The 24559-nt window shown below is 43.1% G+C and overlaps 1 protein-coding gene across 1 annotated transcript in view; it reads right to left on the bottom strand.

The window, feature by feature from the left end:
* Window positions 1–262: 262 nt before the first annotated feature.
* cacna2d2b (calcium channel, voltage-dependent, alpha 2/delta subunit 2b) overlaps window positions 263–24559 on the bottom strand; it is a 92280-nt gene continuing 67983 nt past the window's right edge. The window contains exons 12-38 of the mRNA XM_029682409.2: window positions 22872–22982; window positions 22512–22590; window positions 22123–22172; window positions 21566–21655; window positions 19137–19202; window positions 18961–19035; window positions 18802–18876; window positions 18436–18507; window positions 17687–17758; window positions 17415–17476; window positions 17124–17200; window positions 16937–16997; window positions 16725–16822; window positions 16458–16548; window positions 16284–16346; window positions 15916–16019; window positions 14495–14593; window positions 9088–9179; window positions 8921–8968; window positions 8526–8597; window positions 8035–8187; window positions 7126–7178; window positions 2257–2312; window positions 1763–1886; window positions 1555–1664; window positions 1218–1300; window positions 263–954 (exon numbers count right to left, since the gene is read on the bottom strand). Coding sequence (XP_029538269.1) covers window positions 859–954; window positions 1218–1300; window positions 1555–1664; window positions 1763–1886; window positions 2257–2312; window positions 7126–7178; window positions 8035–8187; window positions 8526–8597; window positions 8921–8968; window positions 9088–9179; window positions 14495–14593; window positions 15916–16019; window positions 16284–16346; window positions 16458–16548; window positions 16725–16822; window positions 16937–16997; window positions 17124–17200; window positions 17415–17476; window positions 17687–17758; window positions 18436–18507; window positions 18802–18876; window positions 18961–19035; window positions 19137–19202; window positions 21566–21655; window positions 22123–22172; window positions 22512–22590; window positions 22872–22982 — 2232 coding nt within the window. The 3' untranslated portion in view covers window positions 263–858. The remainder of the gene's footprint in view (window positions 955–1217; window positions 1301–1554; window positions 1665–1762; window positions 1887–2256; window positions 2313–7125; window positions 7179–8034; window positions 8188–8525; window positions 8598–8920; window positions 8969–9087; window positions 9180–14494; window positions 14594–15915; window positions 16020–16283; window positions 16347–16457; window positions 16549–16724; window positions 16823–16936; window positions 16998–17123; window positions 17201–17414; window positions 17477–17686; window positions 17759–18435; window positions 18508–18801; window positions 18877–18960; window positions 19036–19136; window positions 19203–21565; window positions 21656–22122; window positions 22173–22511; window positions 22591–22871; window positions 22983–24559) is intronic.

Here is a 24559-nt window from a genome sequence, read left to right as displayed (position 1 = left end):
TTTATATTTGAGGTTCTTCAAAGTAGCCACCTTTTGCCTCGAAGACAGCTTTGCACACTCTGGAATGCAAAACCCTGGAATGCAAAGCTGTCATCAAGGCAAAGGGTGGCTACTTTATTCTTCAATGTAGAAAATAGTAAAAATAAAGAAAAACCCTGGAATGAGTAGGTGTGTCAACTTTTGACTGGTACTGTGAATATAAATATATATATATATATATATATATATATATATATATATATAAACAAAAATACATCTTTGGAATATATTTTACGTATTTTTTTATTTATATATTTACTATATGTTCATGTAAAATTCACAAAAACAAAATGTACTGTATCAGTTGATAGCAACGGTCCACTGTACTTTTGTTACAATGTTGTTGTTTTTTAAAAATCTCTCAATCACTTCTTATTTGGCTTTTGGAAGCACTTTTAGAACATATTGAGCATTGATGCTAACTAACATCTAAGTCAATAAAATATTTGTCATAACATCCCTTTATCACACATTCAAAAGAAGTGATTTTTTTTAAAGGATATGGATGATTAAAAAATGTTCCATATCTCACACTTGGGGCAATTTACTGTCATCAAAATAAGAGAAACTCTCTTCTTTTCAAGTGGCCTGTCATATGAGACATGCAATGGCAATGCAGAGAGAGAGATTAAGGGAAATCACACTAGAGAAAGGGAGAGGAAAGAGGAAGTTGGAATTATGAGAACATTTTTTGTTTTGGCAGAGGTCAATCCCCGACCAGAAGTAGATAAAGAAATGTTGAAGAACAAAGGGAAGAGTAAGATAATGGATGTCAGGAGATAGTGGAATGATGACTGTGGTAATGGTCTAGTCCAGGTGTCAGAGAGAGAGAAGAGTCAGGATCAGCTGGATAGAGAAAAGGATTCCTATTGAAGATTGTAGGGAATGGCCTCTCCCACACTCCGATGTGTTCTCCTAGAAGAGAGAAATAAAGAGCAGACGCAGACTGAGAGGACTAGAGAACAACCACCTATATAATATATATAAAATAATAACAATAGGAAGTGATGCACAAGAGACCACAGTTGTGTCCCAAATGGCACCCTATTCCCTTTACAGGGCACTACTTTTGACCAGGGCCCATAGGACTCTGGTCAAAAGTAGTGCATTACTGTATATAAGGAAAAGGGTGCCAAGTGGGGGACACAGTATGTCTGGGGTACTAGAGAACTCCTTACCCAGATGTTGTAGTCCCAGCATTCGGTCGGGCCTCTCCGGTAGCGTGCAGAGTTCAACACCTCACAGGGATCCTCCTCCTGGACTGTTGGCCTGGGTTAAGGTCAGAGGGTCAACAAGGAAATGCAGTGACACTTTGGGCCTATATAGAGTCTTCTATATGGATACGATAACACCCAGTGATTCACTTATTTACAAAATGTAGGCTAAGGCTACAATATTATCTAATAAGTCAATGCATTAGGTTTTTGTAACATGCAGGAGATCATGCCCCCGTTTGTGGACAGCCTTTGTTCAGATTTGTATACGTTGCAGTCCTGGTGACCAAATGAAGGATACACTCCGTTTTGACCTGGGTCAGTCTCTCAATCTCACAGGAGCTACAGGGCAGTGTCTCAGCAACCACAAACAACAGGTTGGTGTTCTCTATCCTCTTAGCATGAAATAACCTACAACAGAGGAAAAGAGGTCACGTATTTGTACACACACACACACACACACACACACACACACACACACACACACACACACACACACACACACACACCTGGAGCAGTTCCCACAGTCCTGCAGCACATTGTATGAGTTGGTGGTGTTGGTGAAGTAGAACTGGCTTTGGATGGTCACACAGCTGCTCTCCTTCTGGTCAAACCCATCTGCCAGAACATCACCTGCAACAAAGGAGGAATGAAACACCCAGAAATGTTTTTTGTTTGTTTAGGGTATCACGACACCTTATTTGACAGTTGTGAAATGAGAGGGGGATACAGGCACGTGGGAGAAACAGTGGGAAAGGTGGACGCGGGGATTGAACCTTTGTCTACAGTGGGGAGCCAGCTTCATACATGTGACATGTACTGGGAGTGTTCATGTGTATATGTAAAAACACAGTGAGCTCCATTTCCAACAAGACAGCCCTGGCAATGTGCTGTCCCGTGTACACCAACTACTTTCCCATAGCATATGGAAACATATTCCCCTAACATGTCAGCTTTGGAGAAAGGCACACATACAGCACAATAATAAGAAATGTGCACCAACCTGTGTAGAGCCAACTGTTGTAGGCCAGTCCATAGAGCAGCTGCTGGACTACAGACCTGATACAGATGAATCAGGTAACAACACACAGTGAGAGGGAAGCTGAGCCATAGGGTAATATCACAGTAATAGACAGGACATCTCTCTGACCTAAACCTGACTTGATACCTCTAAACCCTGTCTGGGGGTGGGGGGTTCTACTACCAAGGATAATTTTGCTATCTAACTTTGATTTTTTTTTTTAAGTGTCCCAAAAATATCTGAAAAAAAATATTTGATGAAAAAAATAGTTGGCCCTACTGCCATTGGCCCATCAAACGCATTGAATAACAGATTCACTACATGGAACAACAGTTCATATTTCCTCTCATCAATCTACACACAATACTCCGTAATGACAAAGCAACAAAAAAAAAATCTACATTTTGTCTGTGAGTATAACAGAACTGATATTGCAGGTGAAAACCTGAGGAAAATCCAACTAGGAAGTGCCGTTTTTCCTGAAAGCTCTCTGTTCCATTCTATGCCTTCCCTCCATTTAAAGGGATATCAACCATATTTATTTTCCTATGGCTTCCTCATGGTGTGAACAATCTTTAGACATAGTTTCAGGCTTTTATTTTAAAAAATGAGCGAGAAAGATCAGATCGCGTCAGAGGATGGCAGGGTGCCAGCAGCGTTTTTCATACGCAACAGAAGAAGCTACAGTCCGGTTGACATATTATCGATTATTTATTAAATAAAACAACTTTAGGCTTGATAAAAACGTTTGACATGTTTCTCACAAACTTTACGGATACTATTTGGAATTTTCGTCTGCCCCGCTGTGACCTCTCGAGCCTGTGGATTTCTGAAAATAACGCGCCAACCAAATGGAGGTATTTTGGATATAAAAATAATCTTTATGGAACAAAAGGAACATTTAATCTGTAACTGGGAGTCTCATGAGTGCAAACATCCGAAGATCACCAAAGGTAAGTGATTCATTTTATTGCTTTTCTGACTTCTCTACTTTGCTGCTAGGTGTATGTAATTTTTTGTCTACTGAGAGAGATGTTCTTACATAAATGCTTGATTGTCACGTTCTGACCTTAGTTCCTTTGTTTTGTCTTTTGTTTTAGTATGGTCAGGGCGTGAGTTGGGTGGGTTGTCTATGTTCGTTTTTCTATTTCTGTGTTTGGCCTGATATGGTTCTCAATCAGAGGTAGCTGTCAATCGTTGTCCCTGATTGAGAACCATATTTAGGTAGCCTGTTTTCCTTTGTGTTTTGTGGGTGGTTATTTTCAGTATTTGTGTGTCTGCACCAGACAGAACTGTTTCAGTTTTCACTTTGTTGTTTTGTATTTTGAAGTGTTCTTTTTTCATTAAATAAGATGAACACTTACCACGCTGCACTTTGGTCCTCTCCTCCTTCCACCTACAACGAGAATCGTTACAGAACCACCCAACATAAAAGGACCAAGCAGCGTGGTAACAGGCAGCAGCAGCAGGAGCAGCGATCACAGGACTCCTGGACATGGGAGCGAGATCTGGACTATGTCACAACTTGGGAGGAGATAGACAGGTGGTCGGTCGACCCAGGGAGAGTGCCGGAGCCCGCCTGGGATTCTCTGGAGCAGTATGAAGAGGGATCCCGGCGAATGGAGTTGGCACGAGGAAGCCCGAGAGGCAGCCCCAAAAATGTATTGGGGGGTGGCACACGGGGAGTGTGGCGGAGGCAGGTAGGAGACCTGCGCCAACTTCCCATGCTTACCGGAGGGAGAGAGGGACCGGGCAGGCACCGTGTTATGCCGTGAGGCGCACGGTGTCCCCGGTGCGTGTGCATAGCCCGGTGCGGTACATCCCAGCTCCTCGTATCCGCCGGGCTAGAGTGGGCATCGAGCCAGGTGCCATGAAGCCGGCTCAGAGTATCTGGTCTCCAGTGCGTCTCTTCGGTCCAGTGTACATGGCACCAGCCCTGCGCATGGTGTCCCCGGTTCGCCAGCACAGCTGGCTACGGGGAGCATTCTACCAGGTAGGGTTGGCCAGGCTCGGTGCTCGAGACCTCCTATGCGCCTTCACGGTCCGGTCTATCCGGTGCCACCTCCACATACCAGCCCTCCGGAGGCTGTCTCTCCGTCTTCTGCCTACCGGTGCTCCCACCTGTCCAGCGCTGCCAGGGCCTTCCTCCTGTCCAGCGCTGCCAGAGTATCCCGTCTGTCCTGAGCTGCCAGAGTCTCCCATCTGTCCCGAGCTGCCAGAGTCTCCCGTCCCATCTGTCCTGAGCTGACAGAGTCTCCCGTCTGTCCTGAGCCGTCAGTCAGCCAGGAGCTGCCAGAGCCGTCAGTCAGCCAGGAGCTGCCAGAGCTGCCTGTCACGCCGGTGATGCCAGAATCACCCTTCACTCCGGAGCTGCCGGAGTTTCCCGCCTGTCCGGCGCTACCGGAGTCTCCCGCGTGTCCGGAGCTGCCAGAGTCTCCCGCCTGTCCGGAGCTGGCGGAGTCTCCCGCCTGTCCGGAGCTGCCGGAGTTTCCCGCCTGTCCGGCGCCGCCGGAGTCTCCCGCCTGTCATGTTCTGTCACGTTCTGACCTTAGTTCCTTTGTTTTGTCTTTTGTTTTAGTATGGCCAGGGCGTGAGTTGGGTGGGTTGTCTGTGTTAGTTTTTCTACGATTTTCTATTTCTCTGTTTGGCCTGATATGGTTCTCAATCAGAGGCAGCTGTCAATTGTTGTCCCTGATTGAGAACCATATTTAGGTAGCCTGTTTTCCTTTGTGTTTTGTGGGTGGTTATTTTCAGTCTTTGTGTGTCTGCACCAGACAGAACTGTTTCATTTTTCACTTTGTTGTTTTGTATTTTGAAGTGTTCTTTTTTCATTAAATAAGATGAACACTTACCACGCTGCCCTTTGGTCCTCTCCTTCTTCCACCTACGACGAGAATCGTTACATTGGTATGCTTTTGCCAAAAAGCTATTTTGAAATCTGAAACGCCAGGTGGATTAACAACAAACTAAGCTGTGTTTTGCTATATTGCACTGGTGATTTCATGAAAATTAAATATTTTTAGTAATTTAATTTGAATTTGGTGCTTTGCAATTCTGCGGAAGTTGACGAAAATGATCCCGCTAAAGGGATAGGTGCACCAAGAGGATCTCTCTGTACTTTGCTCTGTTCATCTTTCCCTCGATCCTGACTAGTCTCCCCACAGCATGATGCTGCTACCACGTTTCTCCATAGGGATGGTGCCAGGTATCCTCTAGACGAGACGCTTGGCATACAGGCCAAAGAGTTCAATCTTGGTTTCATCAGAACAGAGAATCTTGTTTCTCAATGTCATAGTCCTTCAGGTGCCTTTTGGCAAACTCCAAGCGGGCTGTCATGTGCCTTTTACTGAGAGGTGGCTTCCGTCTGACCACTCTACCATAAAGGCCTGATTGGTAGAGTGCTGCAGAGATGGTTATCCTTCTGGAAGGTTCTCCCATCTCCACAGAGTAACTCTGGAGCTCTGTTAGGGTGACCATCAGGTTCTTGGTCACCTCTCTGACCAAGCCCTTCTCCCGCGATTGCTCAGTTTGGACAGGCGGCCAGCTTGGAAGACTCTTGCCTCAGCACAATCCTGTCTCAAGCTCTACATACAATTCCTTCGACCCCATGGCTTGGTTTTTGCTCTGATATGCACTGCCAACTGTGAGACCTTACATAGACAGGTGTGTGCCTTTCCAAATCATGATCAATCAATTGAACTTACCACATGTGGACTCCAATCAACTTGTAGCAACATCTCAAGGATGATCAATGAAAACAGGATGCAACTGAGCGCAATTTCGAGTCCCATAGCAAAGGGTCTGAATACTTATGTAAATGAGGTATTTCTGTTCTTTATTGTTAATACATTTGCACGTTTTATTTCTTTTTCCGGCTTTGTCATTATGGCATATTGTGTGTAGATTGATATCCATTTTAGAATAAGGGTGTAACGTAACAAAATGTGGAAAATGGAAGGTGTCTGAATACTTTCCGAACGCACTGTATACTTCCATTCATTTTTTCAACTGGTACTGGGAGACCTTCAACAAGTCTTGTGAGGCCTATAGGCATCCTAGAGCAAAACAACCGACATGTACGTGTTCGTTAGTCTCACCTTTCCACAGAGGCGTCATATTAGTGTGTAGCTCAAACTGTTCGGACACTACAGCCAAAAGTTAGCAGATCAGCTGTACTGACTTTAGACAAGTCCCAAGACGCTTGTGAGAGGAGAACACCATCATCGTGTTCTTGAGAGTCTCATCTTTCCATAGAGGGGTCATAATAGTTTGTACACTGCAGACGATTCTGTGAGAAGACCGATTTTTGTGGTGTCTCATGGTCTGATAAACACCGCTCTAGCTCTGTCACCTTTCACCGCAGATGCGGAAGTGCGAAATAGGCAGATGCGGTGGATTGAGACGCATCCAATGCCAAAAACATATCTCTAGCTTAAACTGACAGATTCTTATGGGGATTTTTTTATTAGCCTAATGAGATTTCTGCGGGGGCAATCAACAACAACGTTTTGGTAAACAGCTGAGGGATGGAGCTGGAGAAATCTAACTACTCTCAAATTCAAACACGGGGCTATGGATGCAAGGACTGACCATGCATTAGATCAAAATTATATTCCTATTTTGAAGTTACACAGTACTCGTTTATTCATTATATTGTTAAACAAGGTTTTATTTTGGGTTGTGATGGAGTAAGAAAGTTGAACTATTTCTAAGTTATATTCTCCAAGAATCTATGGCTGTATCATTCCAAAAATGTATGTACTAATCCCAGATTATCCCTTTAAAGGGTTACGTTTCATACAACTTGTTCTTTAGGTCATGTGATCTGTGCTAAAATAGAGATAGTCTCACCATGCTGCCGCCGATGTCCACCAGGCCAGACTGAGCATGTCGGCGATGGAGGGCTAGACACAACACATTGGGGACCAGGAGGACAGGAGAAGAAAAGAGAACACAAGGAGAAGCCATTACTCACTGAAAGATTTAGAATAAGTAAGTCCCAAACGCTGTTCCCTATAGTGCACTACTTTTGACCAGAGCCTTATGAGGTTGAAGTTGATAGCCCCTTCCAGAAACAACCTTTAGCCCCCTACACTCTTAGAAAAAAAGATGCTATCTAGAACCGAAAAGGGTTCTTTGGCTGTACCCATAGGAGAACCCTTTGAAGAACCCTTTTTGGTTCCAAGTACAACCGTTTTGGGTTCCATTTACAGAGCCTCCGGAAAGTATTCAGACCCCTTGAATTTTTCCACAGCCTTAATCTAAAATTCTAAAAAACGATTTAATACATTTAGAATAAGGCTGTAACCTAACAAAATGTGGAAAAAGTCAAGGGGTCTGAATACTTTCCGACGGCACTGTGGAACCCTTTCTGTAGAGGGACCTACATGGAACCCAAAACGGTTCTACCTGGAACCAAAAATAGTTATTGTATGGGGCCAGCCGAAGAACCCTTTTGGAACCCTTTTTTTTAAGAGTTTCCCACTAAGGGACTTGTGTAGATCTGAGGGCATAAACAATGTTGTGGTAGCTGCATCTTTGATCGGCTACGTGGAATAGTTAGTCGTTTTCTCTGGGCCTGTATCCACCTGTAAAACGTCTCAGAGTAAGAGTGCAGATCTAGGATCAGAACCCCCTGGAAAATGCAAAACTGATCCTAGATCAGCACTCCTATTCTGAAACACTTCACAAATATGGACCCTGGAGATTAAATAAGGTAAGTAAGGTAAGGTAAGACTGCCCTGGTCCTTGAACTCTCACCACAAAGATGCCCCTGGGTGCTGCCCCTGTGTGGCTGCTGCTGACTGGCTCACATGCTGACTGGTACTGAAAAGACTGCCGGCGGGCATAGATGGAGTTGTTATACAGCGCGTGCATAAGATAGGGGTCCACATCACCAAAGAAAAGGCCCACCTAGAACAGAAAGATACTGGGATAACTGACAGGCAGGTAGAAAAGATCTTTGTCAGACCTCCATATCTTTAATACACAGATATATCATTCAATATATTTGATAACAATCCGTCTGTATTATTTGCACACTGAGCTATAGCAAAAAACAAGGGCAAGGCTTTGTGACTGGTCTGCACCTATTAAAACTAATGGGAGTCAAATAATACAGACTAAATGTTATAATTGTAACATACAGCTTTCAAAGAATCTCTCAATATCTTCGATAATCAACTTTATTGTGCTATTTGACCATTTAGAGATTGTGTAAGTTGGTACCTACTGACGTTCACCCTCCATACCTTTTTCCAGTGATCCCTCTGGTTGGACATCACCAGGAAGCCACCATCGTCAATCAGATAGCAGAGTAAGTCCTAGAGACAGGGAATTGTATTGGATTATTATATCACTACTGACAGGCACATACAGACAGACTCTCACACTCTCTTATTCTCTCTGTCACACAGACCAGCACTGGACACACACACAAACAAATCATGCCATAATTCCCCAGACGCTTGGTTGACATGAACTAGTCAAACTGTATGTGTGTGTAGGTTGTGTCTGGTTGGGTACTGTGACAGCAGTTTGTACAATTTTGGTATTTGGTATTTTTATTAGGAACCCCATTAGCTGTTGCAAAAGCAGCAGCTACTCTTCCTGGGCTAGGGCTATGTGAAAGGAGATGAATTCTTACATCAGTGTTGACTTCGCAGTCCATCTCACAACTTCTGGATGGCCCACACTGTACAAAGGAAGTCAGAGTCACCATAACATAATAACGTTAGACTGGATCTGTTCAAGTCACTTGACAGCAGTCACATAGAGGACTGATCATTTTTTACCCATCCTTTCATACTGTACCTTTTGCGAGCCCTGACGACTGTCAGACACGTTGCTGGCCAAGATCTTGAACTTGTCTACCCATGCTTCCAAGTCTAGCTTCACCCCCACCACTGGTCATCAGGAGAGTTCAAACAAAACCATGAGACCAGAGCATGAAAGATAGAGATAACAGAAGAGTAAGAGAGAGCCCATTAAAGGAGGAGGCCTTGCTCTGCTCCCGTTGCCAGTGAATTCATGATTCAGAAATCCGCAAAGTGTGGACAAATTCATTGTTTTATTGAAAGTGTACAGCCAAATTAGTTATTTTTGTCAAAAGTACTATCGGTTTTGAGTCAGGAAATGTGTACTTTTCCACCCAAAACACTTGTGATGATTTAAAAACATTATTTTATGTAGCCAACTGCCACAGCAGTGGAGATGGGTAACAACTGCGCATGTGCATTCTCAGGGAATCCCTGCTGCTTCAAAACGTTCTGATATGCCCTAAATAAATGTCTGAGAAGTGAAGATAGCGTTACACATTAGTTATACAGAGTAAACAACACTCTACAAATATGTCTGACGACAAAATACTTGCGAGTGGTGAAGAAAACTACTGGAGGTAGTTTCTTCTTCGCCCGCTTTGAGCGCAGCTCGCTCCTTAAGGACTGTGGGCTCTTGTTCTCGGTGGCAGATGTGAGCAAGACATTTAAGCGTGTTAACCCTCGCAAGGCTGCCGGCCCTGAAGGAATCTCTAGCCACGTCCTCAGAGCATGCTCAGACCAGCTGGCTGGAGTGTATACGGACATATTCAATCTCTCCCTATCCCAGTCCGCTGTCCCCACTTGCTTCAAGATGTCCGCCATTGTTCCTGTACCAAAGAAGGCAAAGGTAACTGAACGAAATGGCTATTGCCCCGTGGCACTCACTTCTGTCATCATGAAGTGCTTTGAGAGGCTAGTTAAAGATCATATCACTTCTACCTTACCTGACACTCTAGACCCACTTCAATTTGCTTACTGCCCAAATAGATCCACAGACGATGCAATCGCTATCTCACTGCACACTGCCCTATTCCATCTGAACAAGAGGAACACCTACGAAAGAATGCTGTTCATTGGCTACAGCGCAGCCTTCAACACCATAGCACCCTCCAAGCTCATCATTAAGCAGGGTCCTGGACTTCCTGACAGGCCGCCTCCAGATGGTGAAGGTAGAAACAATACCTCCACTTCGCTGATCCTCAACACAGGGGCCCCACAAGGGTGCATGCTCAGCCCCCTCCTGTACTCCCTGTTCACCCTTGACTGCGTGACCACGCACGCCTCAGATTCAAATCATCAAGTTTGCAGACGACACAACAGTAGTAGGCCTGATTACCAAAAAGGACAATGCACTATCTGCTGAGATGAGGACCATGGCAGGGGTGGAGGAGTCTGGACTGTTCTCTTGGTTGGGAACCTGGTTTGGTAAGTACACTGGTATGGTGGTTACTGGATTTCTGACCCTAATTCTTGTATTTTTGTTATTGATGTGTTGTGCTGCTTGCATCATACCATGTTTTAAGAAGTCTGTTACAGATGTGTTGAAGGCTTCAGGCATGATGCCTTTGCTTGATGCTCCAGTTGGAGATGCTGATACTGAATCATGCTTTCAGGGGAGGATGGGACTGACTGAGGATGACCCATGCTATTCTGTGGGTGAGGTAGTAGAATAAATATTACACCACCACAGTTCCTTGTTTTACATTTTTGTTTTATGATAAGTTCTTTCCAGTATGTTTGTCTCCCTGTTGTGAAGGTTTGGAGTCCCTGGGTGGCATGGTGCCCACCTGGTGCAGGATAAGAGTAGCTGAGAGGATCAGATGGTTTATAATAATGCTTTGCTCTGCTTTACTCTGTTTTCCGTGACCAAAGTTTTATCCTACATCTTACATGTCAATTAACAGTAAAGTCTTATCCTGTTTTTGTCAAACGGGGGAGACAAAAGCATATATCACTTGTTGATTTTTATTTTTTCGTGGTTGATTTTTATTTTCTGTTTTTCTGTCAAAAAAAAAAAAAATAATAATAATAATGATAATAATAATGTTTTATTAATAATAAACGTTTTGTTATTTTCATGAAATGCTATTAACATATTACTATGTTGGGACCGCTGAAATAAAGGATAATGAGTGACACCCTAGCAGGTGTCAAAAGGGGGACTTACATTTAACACCATTTTCTTTTATTCTGTTTTTAAATGAGCTGTTGTTCTCTTTTGACATGAGGGTTTTAAGTTCCTAGGTGGCTGGTAGCCAATCTAGTACATAGTGGGATCGAATGGAGGACATGAAGGTATTTTAAACTTTGTAACTGTTATATGATTCATTGCTGAATTTTTGTTCACACCCTTGGGGGTGTGAAAAAGGGGGATTGTTGGATTCTGTATTTTACATTATAGCCATTAGCATATATATGATTAAATATTATCTGATGTTGGTTGTGTGAGGTGTCTGCATTTGTGCACTGGAGCATCATTATGAGATTAAACAACTGCTTGCTTACTTGCCTGTTTGTGTGTGACAAGAACTGAGTAACATGGTGTGACCTGCATGTTGTAAAACTGTAGATAACAGCCCAGCAGATGCTTTGTCCTTGTGTTTGTATGTAACAATATTGAGCACATGGTGTGACTTGCTGTATCTTACAAAGTTGTGATAGGGAGGGGTGGTCATCACGAGGTTTAACTGAGATGGAAAAATACTGAACAACACAATAGCAAGAACTGAGCAACTGTTATAACTAGGGGGTGATACCAGAACAGTAGGAACATATACATCGACGGAGGGATGCGCCAAGAGGCGGGGACCCTGCCTGAGCGCCTGCGATAGGCTGGGCAAGTTTAAACCATGCCCAGCCTCTACTGTGATAGACATAGTTCCAACCCGTCTGTTGGCCTATCACAGTATAAGAACAACTGTTTACACACATCCTGTCAGTTCTCTGTTCTGCCCTGCGTGGTATTACAGTGAGCCCGTATATACGAAAGTTGCATTTGCCATTTATTACTTAGCTAATAAAAAATACATAGTATAAAATCGGTGACTCACTGTTATATTTATCCTGATACCAGATTCGAATTTACGCAACCCTAACACATTTACTATTTGAATTGCTACTAACCATCTTCAGCATCTCTCCGTATCTTCTAATGGAAAACAGTGACATTTTGTGCCGTCTTCACCCAATTTCCTATATAAAGTGCCACCAGTGACCGAACCAGTGTTGCCAACTCCTCAGTAAGGAAAGTAGCTATGGGCTGTCCTAAAAGTCGCTAAATGACGCCATCGCTTAATTTGCATAATTGGCCATGTGCATGTAATTGTGATGGACGCTGTAGGAGAGAGGACTAACGTCATGGGAGAGACAAAAGAGTGAGTAAAAAACACCCTAAATATGTTGAGAACTACAAATGAACAAGCTGCAGAGAGTTGCACACACAGCGAATAAGAACCCGATATTTGAGGCCATATGCCTCCTTCAGCACTTTATGGACCCCATTGTTAATCCCCGTCATAACAGAGGCATTGTCAGTCCCTACCTATCCCCAGGAGTTTCTATTTTTTAAGACAACACTTCTCGAGGAAAGCCACAACAGCACGGGCTATAGATTTGGCATCTCCTCCCTCCAACAAGCCCCAGAAATGTTGATACAATTGTCTGCTTGGTGTCACTAAAGTACCTTATCACAACCCCCAGGTACTTAGAAACACTTACAGCTGTAGACTCATCGAGGAGGAGGCTGAAACGCTGGTCAACCACATCTGCGACCAACTTTTTCAGAGAGTATGGTGCTAGAACACCATTAATCATTTCTGTGCACTTTGTCCTGTGCATTTTGAAGTGGGTAGTAGCAGTGGAGTCTGAGAAAGCAGCTCTACATGCTTCTCCAATGTGATCACATGCCAGCATGGAACATAACTAATGCCATGTTGGCCTCAGCCTTTTTTGCAGAGTAAATATTTTAACCATAAATGGCAGCTTGTTTTGGTGGAACTGTTATAAGGCTTTGCCTTTTGAGTATGTTTTTGAGTTGTCATGTGTTTTTACATCACTATGTTTGGCGTAGAATTCAGCCTTACAATACAGTCCGTATGCCCGTGTATCAACTTCAATAAACGGCTTCAACCAGCCTTTTTGAATTCAGGGTTTAATTCCTACTCCTTTCTGTATTTTTGAGTGTACCGTTTAGACTGAGACATGATGAGCTAGCCAGCTAAATGTTTAGCTTATGTCACAGAGAGGCACACACACAGTGGACAAGGCGAGTAAGTGACTGAGGCTGTGTGAGTCAAATGCAGTGATTCATTTTAGACAAAGAACATTTTACATTTACATCCCATCCTGAATGTAAGCCAGGGCGGGAACAGCCAGCGGCGGCCTCCCACATGAGGAATGGCCGCCTGTGAGTGCTTTGGGATGGGGTGGGGCCCACGGCAGAACCCGCTGCTCGTTGAGAAGAGTAAGAACGATCGATACGTGCTTTCACGTCTGAGTCTCCAATAACACCAGAAAAAGTCGCTAGATTTGTCTCTAGTCGCTTTTTTTGAAAATGTGTTGCTAGAGGGGTCTGAATACTCGCTAAATATAGCGACAAAGTCGCTAAGTTGGCAACGCTGGACCGAACAGCAGCTTGCTCTAGCTGCCATCTCTTTTCCATTTTGCGTAACTAATTTTACCTGCGATATGCTCTATCAACTTTCGCACTACCGCCTTCTCCTGCCCCCCAAAAATGAATTTGTGACATCAAGCTCCATATAAAGGCATATCGTGACGTTCCTTTGTAGCAGGGTCCTTCCCCACGAGGGCGCACATGCGCAGTTGTTACTCATCTCCGCTGCTGTGGCAGTCGCCTTCATAAAATAATTACATAAAATAATAGCAAATGTTTTAGATGGAAAAGTACACATTCCCTGACTCAAAACCGATAGTACTTTTGACAAAAATAGCTAATTCGGCCATACACTTTCAACAAAACAAAACATTCGCCCATACTGGCAACGGATCAGAGCAAGACCTGCATCCAGCAACTTCATGAGTAACATGACCCATTTTTTCAGCTGTTTCAGTACAGCAGTACAGCACTACAGGGGAGGGAGAGGACAACATCCACTGAACTAGTTTCAATTTATGGAATCACTTGGGTGTTGTAGGATTTTGGGTGAACTTCTACTTTAAGATGATGGAGCAGGACAAAGCAACCAGGATCTGAGGCCATTAGAGTTGCAAAATTCCAGTTACTTCCCCCTAAATTCCCAGGTTTTCCAGAAATCCTGGTTGGAGGATTCCAGATTTCCTGGGAATTTGGGGAAAGTTCCTGGAATTTTGCCACGCTAGGGAACATTGGCATTAACAGATAACACCTCCTCCAACTACTTTAATCATAACCAAAACAGCTTTACCTGCCGGTTTCAGGTTCTTGCCTCCCAGGTTGACTTCCACGGCAGTGCTGACCAGGATTCCGATGGTGCCGTTCTCCGAGGTCACCGGATCATCCATGGCTATGACAAAGGTTAACAGGATCAAAGTTCATGCAAACAGAAAGCAGTGATTTGATCTTGATATCCTGACAGGTAAAAAAAATGTGTGAATCACTTATTTCCATGTTATATGAGTGAAATGTCTTTAAATGCCTACAACATGCTTGCTATCTAAAAACCTGACTTTTATCTCCAAGGTCATATATACTACATGCTCAAAGGTATGTGGACACCTGCTCGTCGAACATCTCATTACAAAATCATGGGCATTAATATGGAGTTGGTCCCTCTGCTGCTATAATAGCCTCCACCTTCCTGGAAAGGCTTTCCACTAGATGTTGGAACATTGCTGCAGGGATTTGCATCCATTCAGCCACAGGAGCATTAGTGAGGTCGGGCACTGATGTTGGGCGATTTGGCCTGGCTCACAGTTGGCTTTCCAATTCATCCCAAAGGTATTAGATGGGGTTGAAGTCAGGGCTCTGTGCAGACCAGTTATGTTCTTCTATACCGACGTCGACAAACCATTTCAGTATGGACCTCGGTTTGTGCACAGAGCTGAAAAATGAAAGAGCCTGCTCCCAGACTGTTGCCACAAAGTTGGAAGCAAGAATCGTCTAGAATGTCATTGTATGTTGTAGCGTTAATATTTCCCTTCAATGGAACTAAGGGGTCTAGCCCGAACCATGAAAAACAGCCCCAGACATTAATCCTCCTCCACCAAACTTTACAGTTGGCACTATGCATTCAGGCAGGTAGCGTTCTCCTGGCATCTGCCAAACCCAGATTCATCCGTCGGACTGCCAGATGAAGCGTGATTCATCACTCCAGAGAACGCATTCCCACTGCTCCAGAGTCCAATGGCGGCGAGCTTTACACCATTCCAGCCAATGCATTGCATTGCGCTTGGTGATCTTAGGCTTGTGTGCAGCTGCTCAGCCATGAAAACCAATTTCATGAAGCTCCCAACGAACAGTTATTGTGCTGACGTTGCTTCCAGAGGCAGTTTGGAACACGGTAATGAGTGTTGCAACCGGGGACAGACGATTTTTACACGTTACTCGCTTCAGCACTCGGTGGTCCCGTTCTGTGAGTTTGTGTGGCCTACCACCTCGCGACTGAGCCGTTGTTGCTCCTAGACATTTCATCTTCACAATAACAGCATTTACAGTTTACCAAGGCAGCACTAGTAGGGCAGACATTTTATGAACTGACTTGTTTGAAATGTGGCATCCTATGACGGTGCCACATTGAAAGCCACTGAGCTCTTCAGTACGGGCCATTCTACTGCCATTGTTTGTAGCGTATATCAGTGTAGCGTATATCAGTGAGTGTTTACTCACAGGCTCTGGGTGGAGCTCTGAACATATAGCCCTTGTTGTCAAGGCTGCGGCGGTAGTAGTTAGAGTTGAAGGGCTCAGGGTCCTCATCCCACGACTCAGCAGCCCTGGGAAGCACAGGACAACTCACATTCAAGCAGTATTGGTTGAGTATTCAAGCAGTATTGCTCGAGTAATGCTTGAGTATTCAAGCAGTATTGCTTGAGTATTCAACAGTATTGCTTGAGTAATGCGTAAGTATTCAAGCATACTCACATTCAGCTGCCATAATGCTCACAGACAGGAAAGGCATGCAATTATTAACAAACAAACAAACACAGTATATTTTATTAGCCAGAGTGATATCTGTAACTACTCAGAGACACACTCACGAGTTGGGGAAGACCCGGGTTACACCTCCATCTGTGGCTGCAAATAATGCCAGGAAACCATACCTGAAGCAAAAAGTAATTTAATTCACTCAGACGTTTTACATATTGTTATTATTCAAATGAATTGGTTTTAATATCAATGAAATAGGGCAATTATTTGTTGAATTCACTCACGTTTGGATATCCTTGTTCTTCCACACTCTAGATGCTAGCTGCCAGATGATTCCAGAATCCAAGATCAGGTTGTGAATGAGGCCTTGATCACCTGTAAACACACACAGTTAATGTAACCCGTCAGGTTTTATAAAATATCATAGGTGAAAAAATGTGCTTTTTGCACACTTCCATGTCATCTTCAGCAGTTCAAAGCTGGTGTAGTATGGTGAATGGCATGGCCCTAACCACTCTACAAACTCATTGACATAAAGAAGAGAAACTCACAGTCTTCAGATTCTGGTGTGATCTCCACCATAAGAGATAGGAAGTTCTCCAGGAACTGTGTGTTGTTGTCAGAGATGTGCAGACGCTTGCAGTATTCCCTAAAATAAGAATAGTTAGACAGAGATGAGATTACACACACAAAACTCTCTCTCTCTCTCACACACACACACACACACACACACACACACACACACACACACACATCTCTGTACCTGGGAGCCAGGAACACGTGTCCCCCTGATTCAAAGGAGCTGGGCAGCAAAGATTGCAGATCTGCAACAGACAGAAAAAGTAATCAACCGCCCATTTCATCGGGATCAGTGTCATCAAGCCGCACATAACGCCCTGGACCTGAGCTAAAGGGAGACAGCGGCTTTCTGGGTGGGCAGTGATACTCACACTGGAGCTGCAGCATCACATCACTCAGGTCTGCCTGGATGTAGTATTCACTGTAGGGCGGCAGTACTAGGCCCAGACTACAAGGGGGCAGCATCCCCAACAGAAAACAAAGGAAAGTAATCAACGTCTGAGGCTCAATAGAAGACACTACCGCCATTAAGCAGCTAGGTATAGAGTCCGTCCACCTACACTCTCAAACTTGTCATCTTCAGCAGTTTATATCCTATTGCTATGGTTACAATTACTAATCCTCTACCCTTCAACCCACACCTCCATCTCCTGCCTCCTCACCTGTAGTCTGTACCATTGATGGGTGTCCAGGTGTAACTCCGAACTCCCTCATCTATGTATCGCTGCAATGAAGGGGGAAAAGCCACATATTAAAATAGGTTTGCGTGTACGCTTACACGTAAGTGTGTTGATCAACCATACATGATCATGGCTGTTGGGTTACTTGGGTTGACAAAGTCATTACTATGAATTAAGTGTGAAGTGAAGTATACCTGATATATTGCCTAGTTGTGAAGTAATTAACAAATACACACACACATACACACACTTGCCTCATCAATTGATTTTACAAGCGTCTTAATCTGCATGTCACCCGGTCTGCCATCAATCATATGTTTGCGGATCTGGAATGTAGAGATAGTATGTTACCTACGCAGTGTTCAGTGTTTAATTGCTATATTGTAATTACTTCGCCACTATAGCCTATTTATTGCCTTACCTCTCTTGTCCTACCTCATTTGCACACACTGTATATAGACTTTTTCTACTGTATTATTGACTGTATGTTTGTTTATTCCATGTGTAACTCTGTGTTGCTGTATGTGTTGAACTGCTTTGCTTTGTCTTGGCCAGGTCGCAGTTGTAAATGATAATTTGTTCTCAACTAGCCTACCTGGTTAAATAAAGGTGAAATTATTATTATTATTTATTTAAATACGCTGTCCCATTTCTATGGTCTAACCCAATAACATGTTTTAGAAAAGTAATCTCAGTAGGAAATATGCTAACATGATTGCCATTCGTAGCTAGATAGCTAGCTAAATTGGTTGCCTAGCAACACACATCTTAAGAAGATTCTTAAGAAGATATTTGAGAAGTTCGTAAGAAAATCATTGAATTTTAAAATATTGTTGAGGAATTGATTTTTACAAACTATCCTCTGAACTTCTTATTTGTTTTCTTAAGAAACTTCTTAAGTTCTTGCATAAGAAGTGTTTTGTGAATCTGGGCCCAGGTGTTCTTAATGTTTTGTATAATCAGTGTATATAGTTTATGGCACAGTGCATGTCATTATACTCACTTCCTGTTTGGAACTGTCCTCCACCTCAGCATCCAGGAAGTCAAGTGTTACAGGCTCTGGTAGGTCGAGCAGCTGTTGCGAAAAAGCACCAGTCACATTAGGGATATCACAGCATCCCCATGTTTTACAGTAACACATTCAGTTGAATACATTTCAGTTGCATTCTATTTTCAGTTTAATACATGCAGTGGCAATCTTATCTCAGCTAATTGGAATGACATGCAATAAGCAGTACACACTAGGTTCTATATCCAACCTACATCCAACCACATTCACTTTGTATAAAATCGAAATCTACAATCTATTTACAATGCTCCCTATAAACTGCACAGTGATCTTTCAATGGGGGAATAAAGTATACATAACCTTTGGGTGAAGGTTTGGATGCAGGAGAAGGTATCCATTTGGGTCAATGGCGTATATGTACCCATTGGCTCCAAGCTGCAACGGTACGGAGCAGAGAATAAATGATTACTTGTGTGCATGCAAGTGTGCGTGAAGTAAGATGTGATGCGGTATACTGACGTTGTATCGGGGCGTCAGCTTTTTGATTTCGTCCAGATGCACGTCCACCCCCATGACACCTAATATGAGCTGATTCTGTGGAGAAAACAACCAGTGAAAAAAACACTCAAGAAATTGTGATTCATTGAAGAAAGATTGTCGATTAGGTCAACGTGAACTGTTTTAAATGACTGCACCTGTGAGTTTCCATCCACGGTGAGATTAAAAACGGGCATGGTCCCAGTAAAAACAAGTCCCAGACCCTACATAGAAACAAGAGAAACAAAACTGTAAGTGTTTTCCCTAATAGTCCTCCCCCACACTACCAACATAAGACATCATAATCCAGGCCTAGGCTTAATCTGTGTCTAGGAAACTGCCCCAATGTGTCTACATTGAGCAATGGCAACTGACTATATGATTACAGGAGATTGTAATGCTTAGAAATCAGATGTGGATATATTATCATCCACCTTCAGAACACTTGTCAGGGTCGATGCCGGAGATGAGAAGCAGGTACGGGGAGTCAAACATTGAATCGGGAATAGACATAGAACAAAACAGGACCAGCATTAGCACACGGGTAAACAAGGACGTATGACAATCAATGCAGAAGCAGGGAACAGAGCGGGGAACCAGACAGATATAGGGAACGTAATGACAAAGATGATTGTGTCCAGGTGAGTCCAACAATCGCTGATGTGCGTGACGGGGGGATGGCAGGTGTGTGTGATGATGATGGCAGGAGTGCCTAATGCTGAGGAGCTTGGCGCCCTCGAGCGCCAGGGGAGAACAGTGGAAGCAGGCTTGACAGCCCTCAATGGTATGTCTCTGTCAGTGGACTATGTGTATATACTGCAGGGTCAACTGCCCCTTTAGAATCAACTTCTCTGGTTTTAAAACAGCCTATGTGGCATCGATATGAGTCAGAAACATTAATTATAGTGTCAAAATTGACTACAAGGTGTAAATAGGATAATTTTGGTCATGAAGTCAGTCTCGTCCAAATTTGAGTTTGGTAAGTGACTGCGTCATGACTTACTTGAGGGTTTGGTTTGGATTATAATTCTGTCAACATTTCTTGCCCCCTTTTGCCTTTTAACACATGGTGCCACCATCATTTTTGTTGAAAATACTGGGCGGGTTCGCGTTGTATGGCCCGGTGCCCTGGGTGGACAGAGAACTCTCCTTAGGAGGACCAATGGAATGGTCGAAAATGAGCAAACCCCGCCCACCCGGGGCACTCAAAACCAGTGGTGTAAAGTACTTAAGTAAAAATACTTTAAAGTACTACTTAAGTCGTTATTTTGGGCTATCTGTACTTGACTATTTATATTTTTGACAGCTTTTTCTTTTAATGCACTACATTCCTAAAGAAATTAATGTAATTTTTACTCCATATATTTTCGCTAACACCCAAAAGTACTTATTACATTTCAAATGCATATCAGGACAGGAAAATGGTCCAATTCACGCACTTATCAAGAGAACATCCCTGGTCATGCCTACTGCCTCTGATCTGGTGGTCTCACTAAACAAAAATGCTTCATTTGTAAATGATGTCTGAGTGTTGGAGTGTGAGCCTGGCTATCCATAAATTTTAAAAACAAGAAAATGGTGCCTCTGGTTTGCTTAATATAAAGAATGTGAAATTCTACTTTTACTTTTGATACATTTGATATTTTAGCAATTACATTTACTTTTTATACTTAAGTATATTTAAAACCAATTACTTTTAGACTTTTACTCAAGTAGTAATTTGCTGGGTGACTTTCATTTTCACTTGAGTCATTTTCTATCAAGGTATCTTTACTTTTACTCATGTATAAAAATTGGGTAGTCTACTTTTTCCACCACTGAGCAAAACGAACTCGCCCACTGGAACCTCTTCGCCAGACAAGACGTGTGGTTAGTAGCTACTCTAGAGAAAATGGGCTTCTAGAAAGTTGTTCAACAATCTTGGGCAGATGGCCAGGATATGGATTACATCCGACTAGTTTATTCTTGGGCTGTCAACCATCAAACAGCTACATGTCATTATAGGCTACGCTGCTATGATACTAGGCTGCGATACTGTGATGTACCTCGCTAAATACATAGCCTCTCGCTTATTGGTCATGTCAGAGAAAGATTTGCAAAGATATTGTTGAACCTGAAGAATGGTTTTATCCCAGCTAGCTAACATTAGCTAGCTAGCTAGCTCATAACCAAGCAAACGACATGTTTGATGCATGGTACCAGCTTGCTTTCAAAGTTTCAACTCGAAATGGCGAGCTACTTTCCTTGTTTGTTGTGATTGAGTGGCAAAGACAAACCCAAAGCAAGACCCACCTCAAACCACACCCCCAAGACAACTCTTGTTTGCCTTCAGTCATGGCCGCTAGCATTTCTTAATGAGCATTGATAAAGAATGTGGCCAAAGCAGGAAGTGCAGTCGCCCTTTAAGCCCAATGTAGATGAATTAGCATGAGTGCCAGTCTGTTTGTGCTATCATGCCAACTCTTTGTCACTCAATGTCATACCAAACAGCGACTGACTGCAATGAAGTTGGCATGATTGCACAAACAGACTGGCATTCAGGCTATAGATTAGATATAGCTGAATGTTCAGAGCTAGGTGACCTCACCAAGGCATCCTGATAGACATTGGTCCACTGAACCTGCTTGGCACGGCTGCCTGCCAGGACCATGGGGCGGCCCAGCACATCCAGGTACTCCTGGTAACAACACACAGGAATAGCAAACAGTCAGGCATCAGCTGTGTAGCAATTCTGATGTTACACATTCTGTAGCTTGTGTCCCAAATGGCACTGTATTCCCGTTATAGTGCACTACTTTGGACCAGGGCACACAGTGCTCTGGTTAAAAGTAGTGCACTATGTAGAAAATAGGGTACCATTTGGGACGCCTCCATGCTGATGTTACACAGGAAACTGAAAAGTATTTCACATGACTACGTGCTGTTGCTGATGGAAAGATGCTCAGTGGAGTGTGTCTAACTTGATATCTTTGCCTGTCATCCAGCTGTAAGTGAAAACACTTCAGAGTAATAACCGCAGGGTAATAATATATACGCTACAGTAGAGTCAGTCTCCGGCAAACAACAACAATTCCAGGAAACAGTGCCAGGAGGAGAACTGGCTGACCCAGGATCAGCTGTGTAAGAGGCACTAGACAAACCCACCTGGGTGTTAATCCTTATGGCACAGATGGAGCGGATCTCAAAATAGAAACCTAGAGGGAGAGCAGAGAGAGAGTTGGAGAGGAGAGAGAGAGAGAGAGGGGGATATAAAGAGAGATAGGAGGAAAAACAGAGCTCACAATTATGGCACAGTTGAGGGAGAGTGAAGATGGATGTTGTGTATCAGGCGCTTATAACCTAGGCTAGGGGTTATAAACTGAAAGGCTACAGTAACTTCTCTTAAGCAAACAAGTGTCATGTTTATTAGGGCACAAGGAAATGAAAACGGCCATTTTGTTGCAATCCCCTCCTGCATCTATTTTTGGACAAGTTAAAAGGGATCTTCATTGATGCTGGTTAGGAAAAATAGCCCCTGCACAGATCCCACTCACCTTTATTGGCACACGCAATCCATTGCAAGGGTGTGACATCATAGTTGTGCTGCCCCACAGAGAATGTAAAGACCCGCACCTTAGGAGAAAGAGAATTCAAAGAACCCATTCATCTTTATTCTGGGACATTAAAACAGAGATACACGGCCAACTGTGATGTCCATTGTGGTATCCTTTGACCAGAAATCCCATTTGGAAGATTCCTGTCATCAGGAGGAAATAAGCAGGAATGTTTTAAGCCCTGGTGATGCCTTTATGGATTCCAAGAATGAAGTCATCAATAAATAAGGAAGAATGAAGTTACCAATGAAATAGTGATTGAAATGTTTTGTGTGTGTGTTTTGTTTCTGAGAAACAGACCGTTTTGTTGGGCCAATTGTACTGCTCAAAGATGTCCTGAGCTCGATCCTCTCCTCCATCAGTGAACAGCATGATTATTTTATTGCAGTGAGCTCGCGGGACATTCGTCTTCTAGAAAGAAAAACAGAAAGAGTGTGTGCTAGCATTAATACAAAACACAGCAAGTGAATGATTAACGCAGAAAGTAAATATGTGACGAATAAAGCAGGCAAGAGGGCCAAAGGGCACCCTATTTAAAAATAGGGATCTGGTAAAAAGTAGTGCACTATATAGGGAATAAGATGAGCTGCTCCCCTAATATGTCTTTCACTATGATGCCCTACAAAGGCAATGAGCAGTAACTATACAAACAGTGAAACTGAGAAAAAAATTCTTAAAGTGTATTTGCTGTCCAGCCAAATTCAGCATGTTGTAGGTAGATACAGTATGTGATAATGCACTGATGTATTATCTTATTATGAAGTAATGTGTTATGCATATCAACCATGACCACTGATTTGACCTATGACCCATAAAATGCAGATACCGCACTCTGCCTTTGTATGACCTTAAACAACTATACTGAACAAAAATAGAAACGCAACATGCAACAATTTCAACGATTTTACTGAGTTACAGTTCAGATAAGGAAATCAGTCCATATTAATAAATTCATTAGGCCCTAATCTATGGAATTCACATGACTGGGCAGGGGCGCAGCCATGGGTGGGTCTGGGAGGGCATAGGCCCACCCACTGGGGAGCCAGGCCCAGCCAATCAAAATGAGTTTTTCCAGTCAAAAGGGCTTTATTACAGAAATAAATACTCCTCAGATCCCACAGGTAAAGAAGCCGGATGTGGAAGTCCTGGGCTGGCGAGGGTACCGGCCGGTTGGACGTACTGACAAATGATCTAAAACAACATTAGAGCCGGCTTTTGGTAGAGAAATGAACATTCAATTATCTGGCAACAGCCCTAGTGGACATTCCTGCAGTCAGCATGTCAATTGCATGCCCCCTCAAAATTTGAGACGTCTGTGACATTGTGTGGTATGACAAAACTGCACATTTTAGAGTGGCCTTTTATTTTCCCCAGAACAAGGTGCACCTGTGTAATGAACATGCTGTTTAATCAGTTTTTGATATGCCACACCTGTCAGGTGGATGGATTATCTTGGCAAAGGAGAAATGCTCACTGACAGGGATGTAAACAAATTTGTGCATCAAATTTGAGAGAAATAATATTTTTGTGAGTATGGAACATTTCTGGGATCTTTTATTTCAGCTCATGAAACATGGGACCAACACTTTACATGTTGCATTTATATTTTTGTTCAGTATATATTGGTAATGCAAAGCAAAGTGCAATATCAACAATCTAAACATATTTATCCAACTTTTTGTTTTTCTGTTTGATGGAAACAGTTGGAGAGTTCTAACTACATTCCAACTGTATTTAATGGTTTTATGCTTTTCATGTTTTGTTGCATTTTTTCGCCATAAGTTACAAACTATTTAATCACAGAAATGTTTATACTTTTAAGAAATGTTTGACTTTGTATAACTATAATTTTTACACTGTCATTTCCTTTGTTAGCTAGTTTTTACATATTTAGTTTGCTATCTTTCTTACCATTGTAGGCTCTGCCCTAATTTATGTGCTCTCTATCACTTCTGGGTCCGCATGGCAAATGGCCCGGAACCCAAGGA

The sequence above is a fragment of the Oncorhynchus nerka genome, linkage group LG15 (genome assembly GCF_034236695.1).
Source record: "Oncorhynchus nerka isolate Pitt River linkage group LG15, Oner_Uvic_2.0, whole genome shotgun sequence".
NCBI classification, from domain to species: domain Eukaryota; kingdom Metazoa; phylum Chordata; class Actinopteri; order Salmoniformes; family Salmonidae; genus Oncorhynchus; species Oncorhynchus nerka.
Note: the sequence above shows the minus strand (reverse complement) of the source record. Positions and strands in the feature narration are given on the sequence as shown.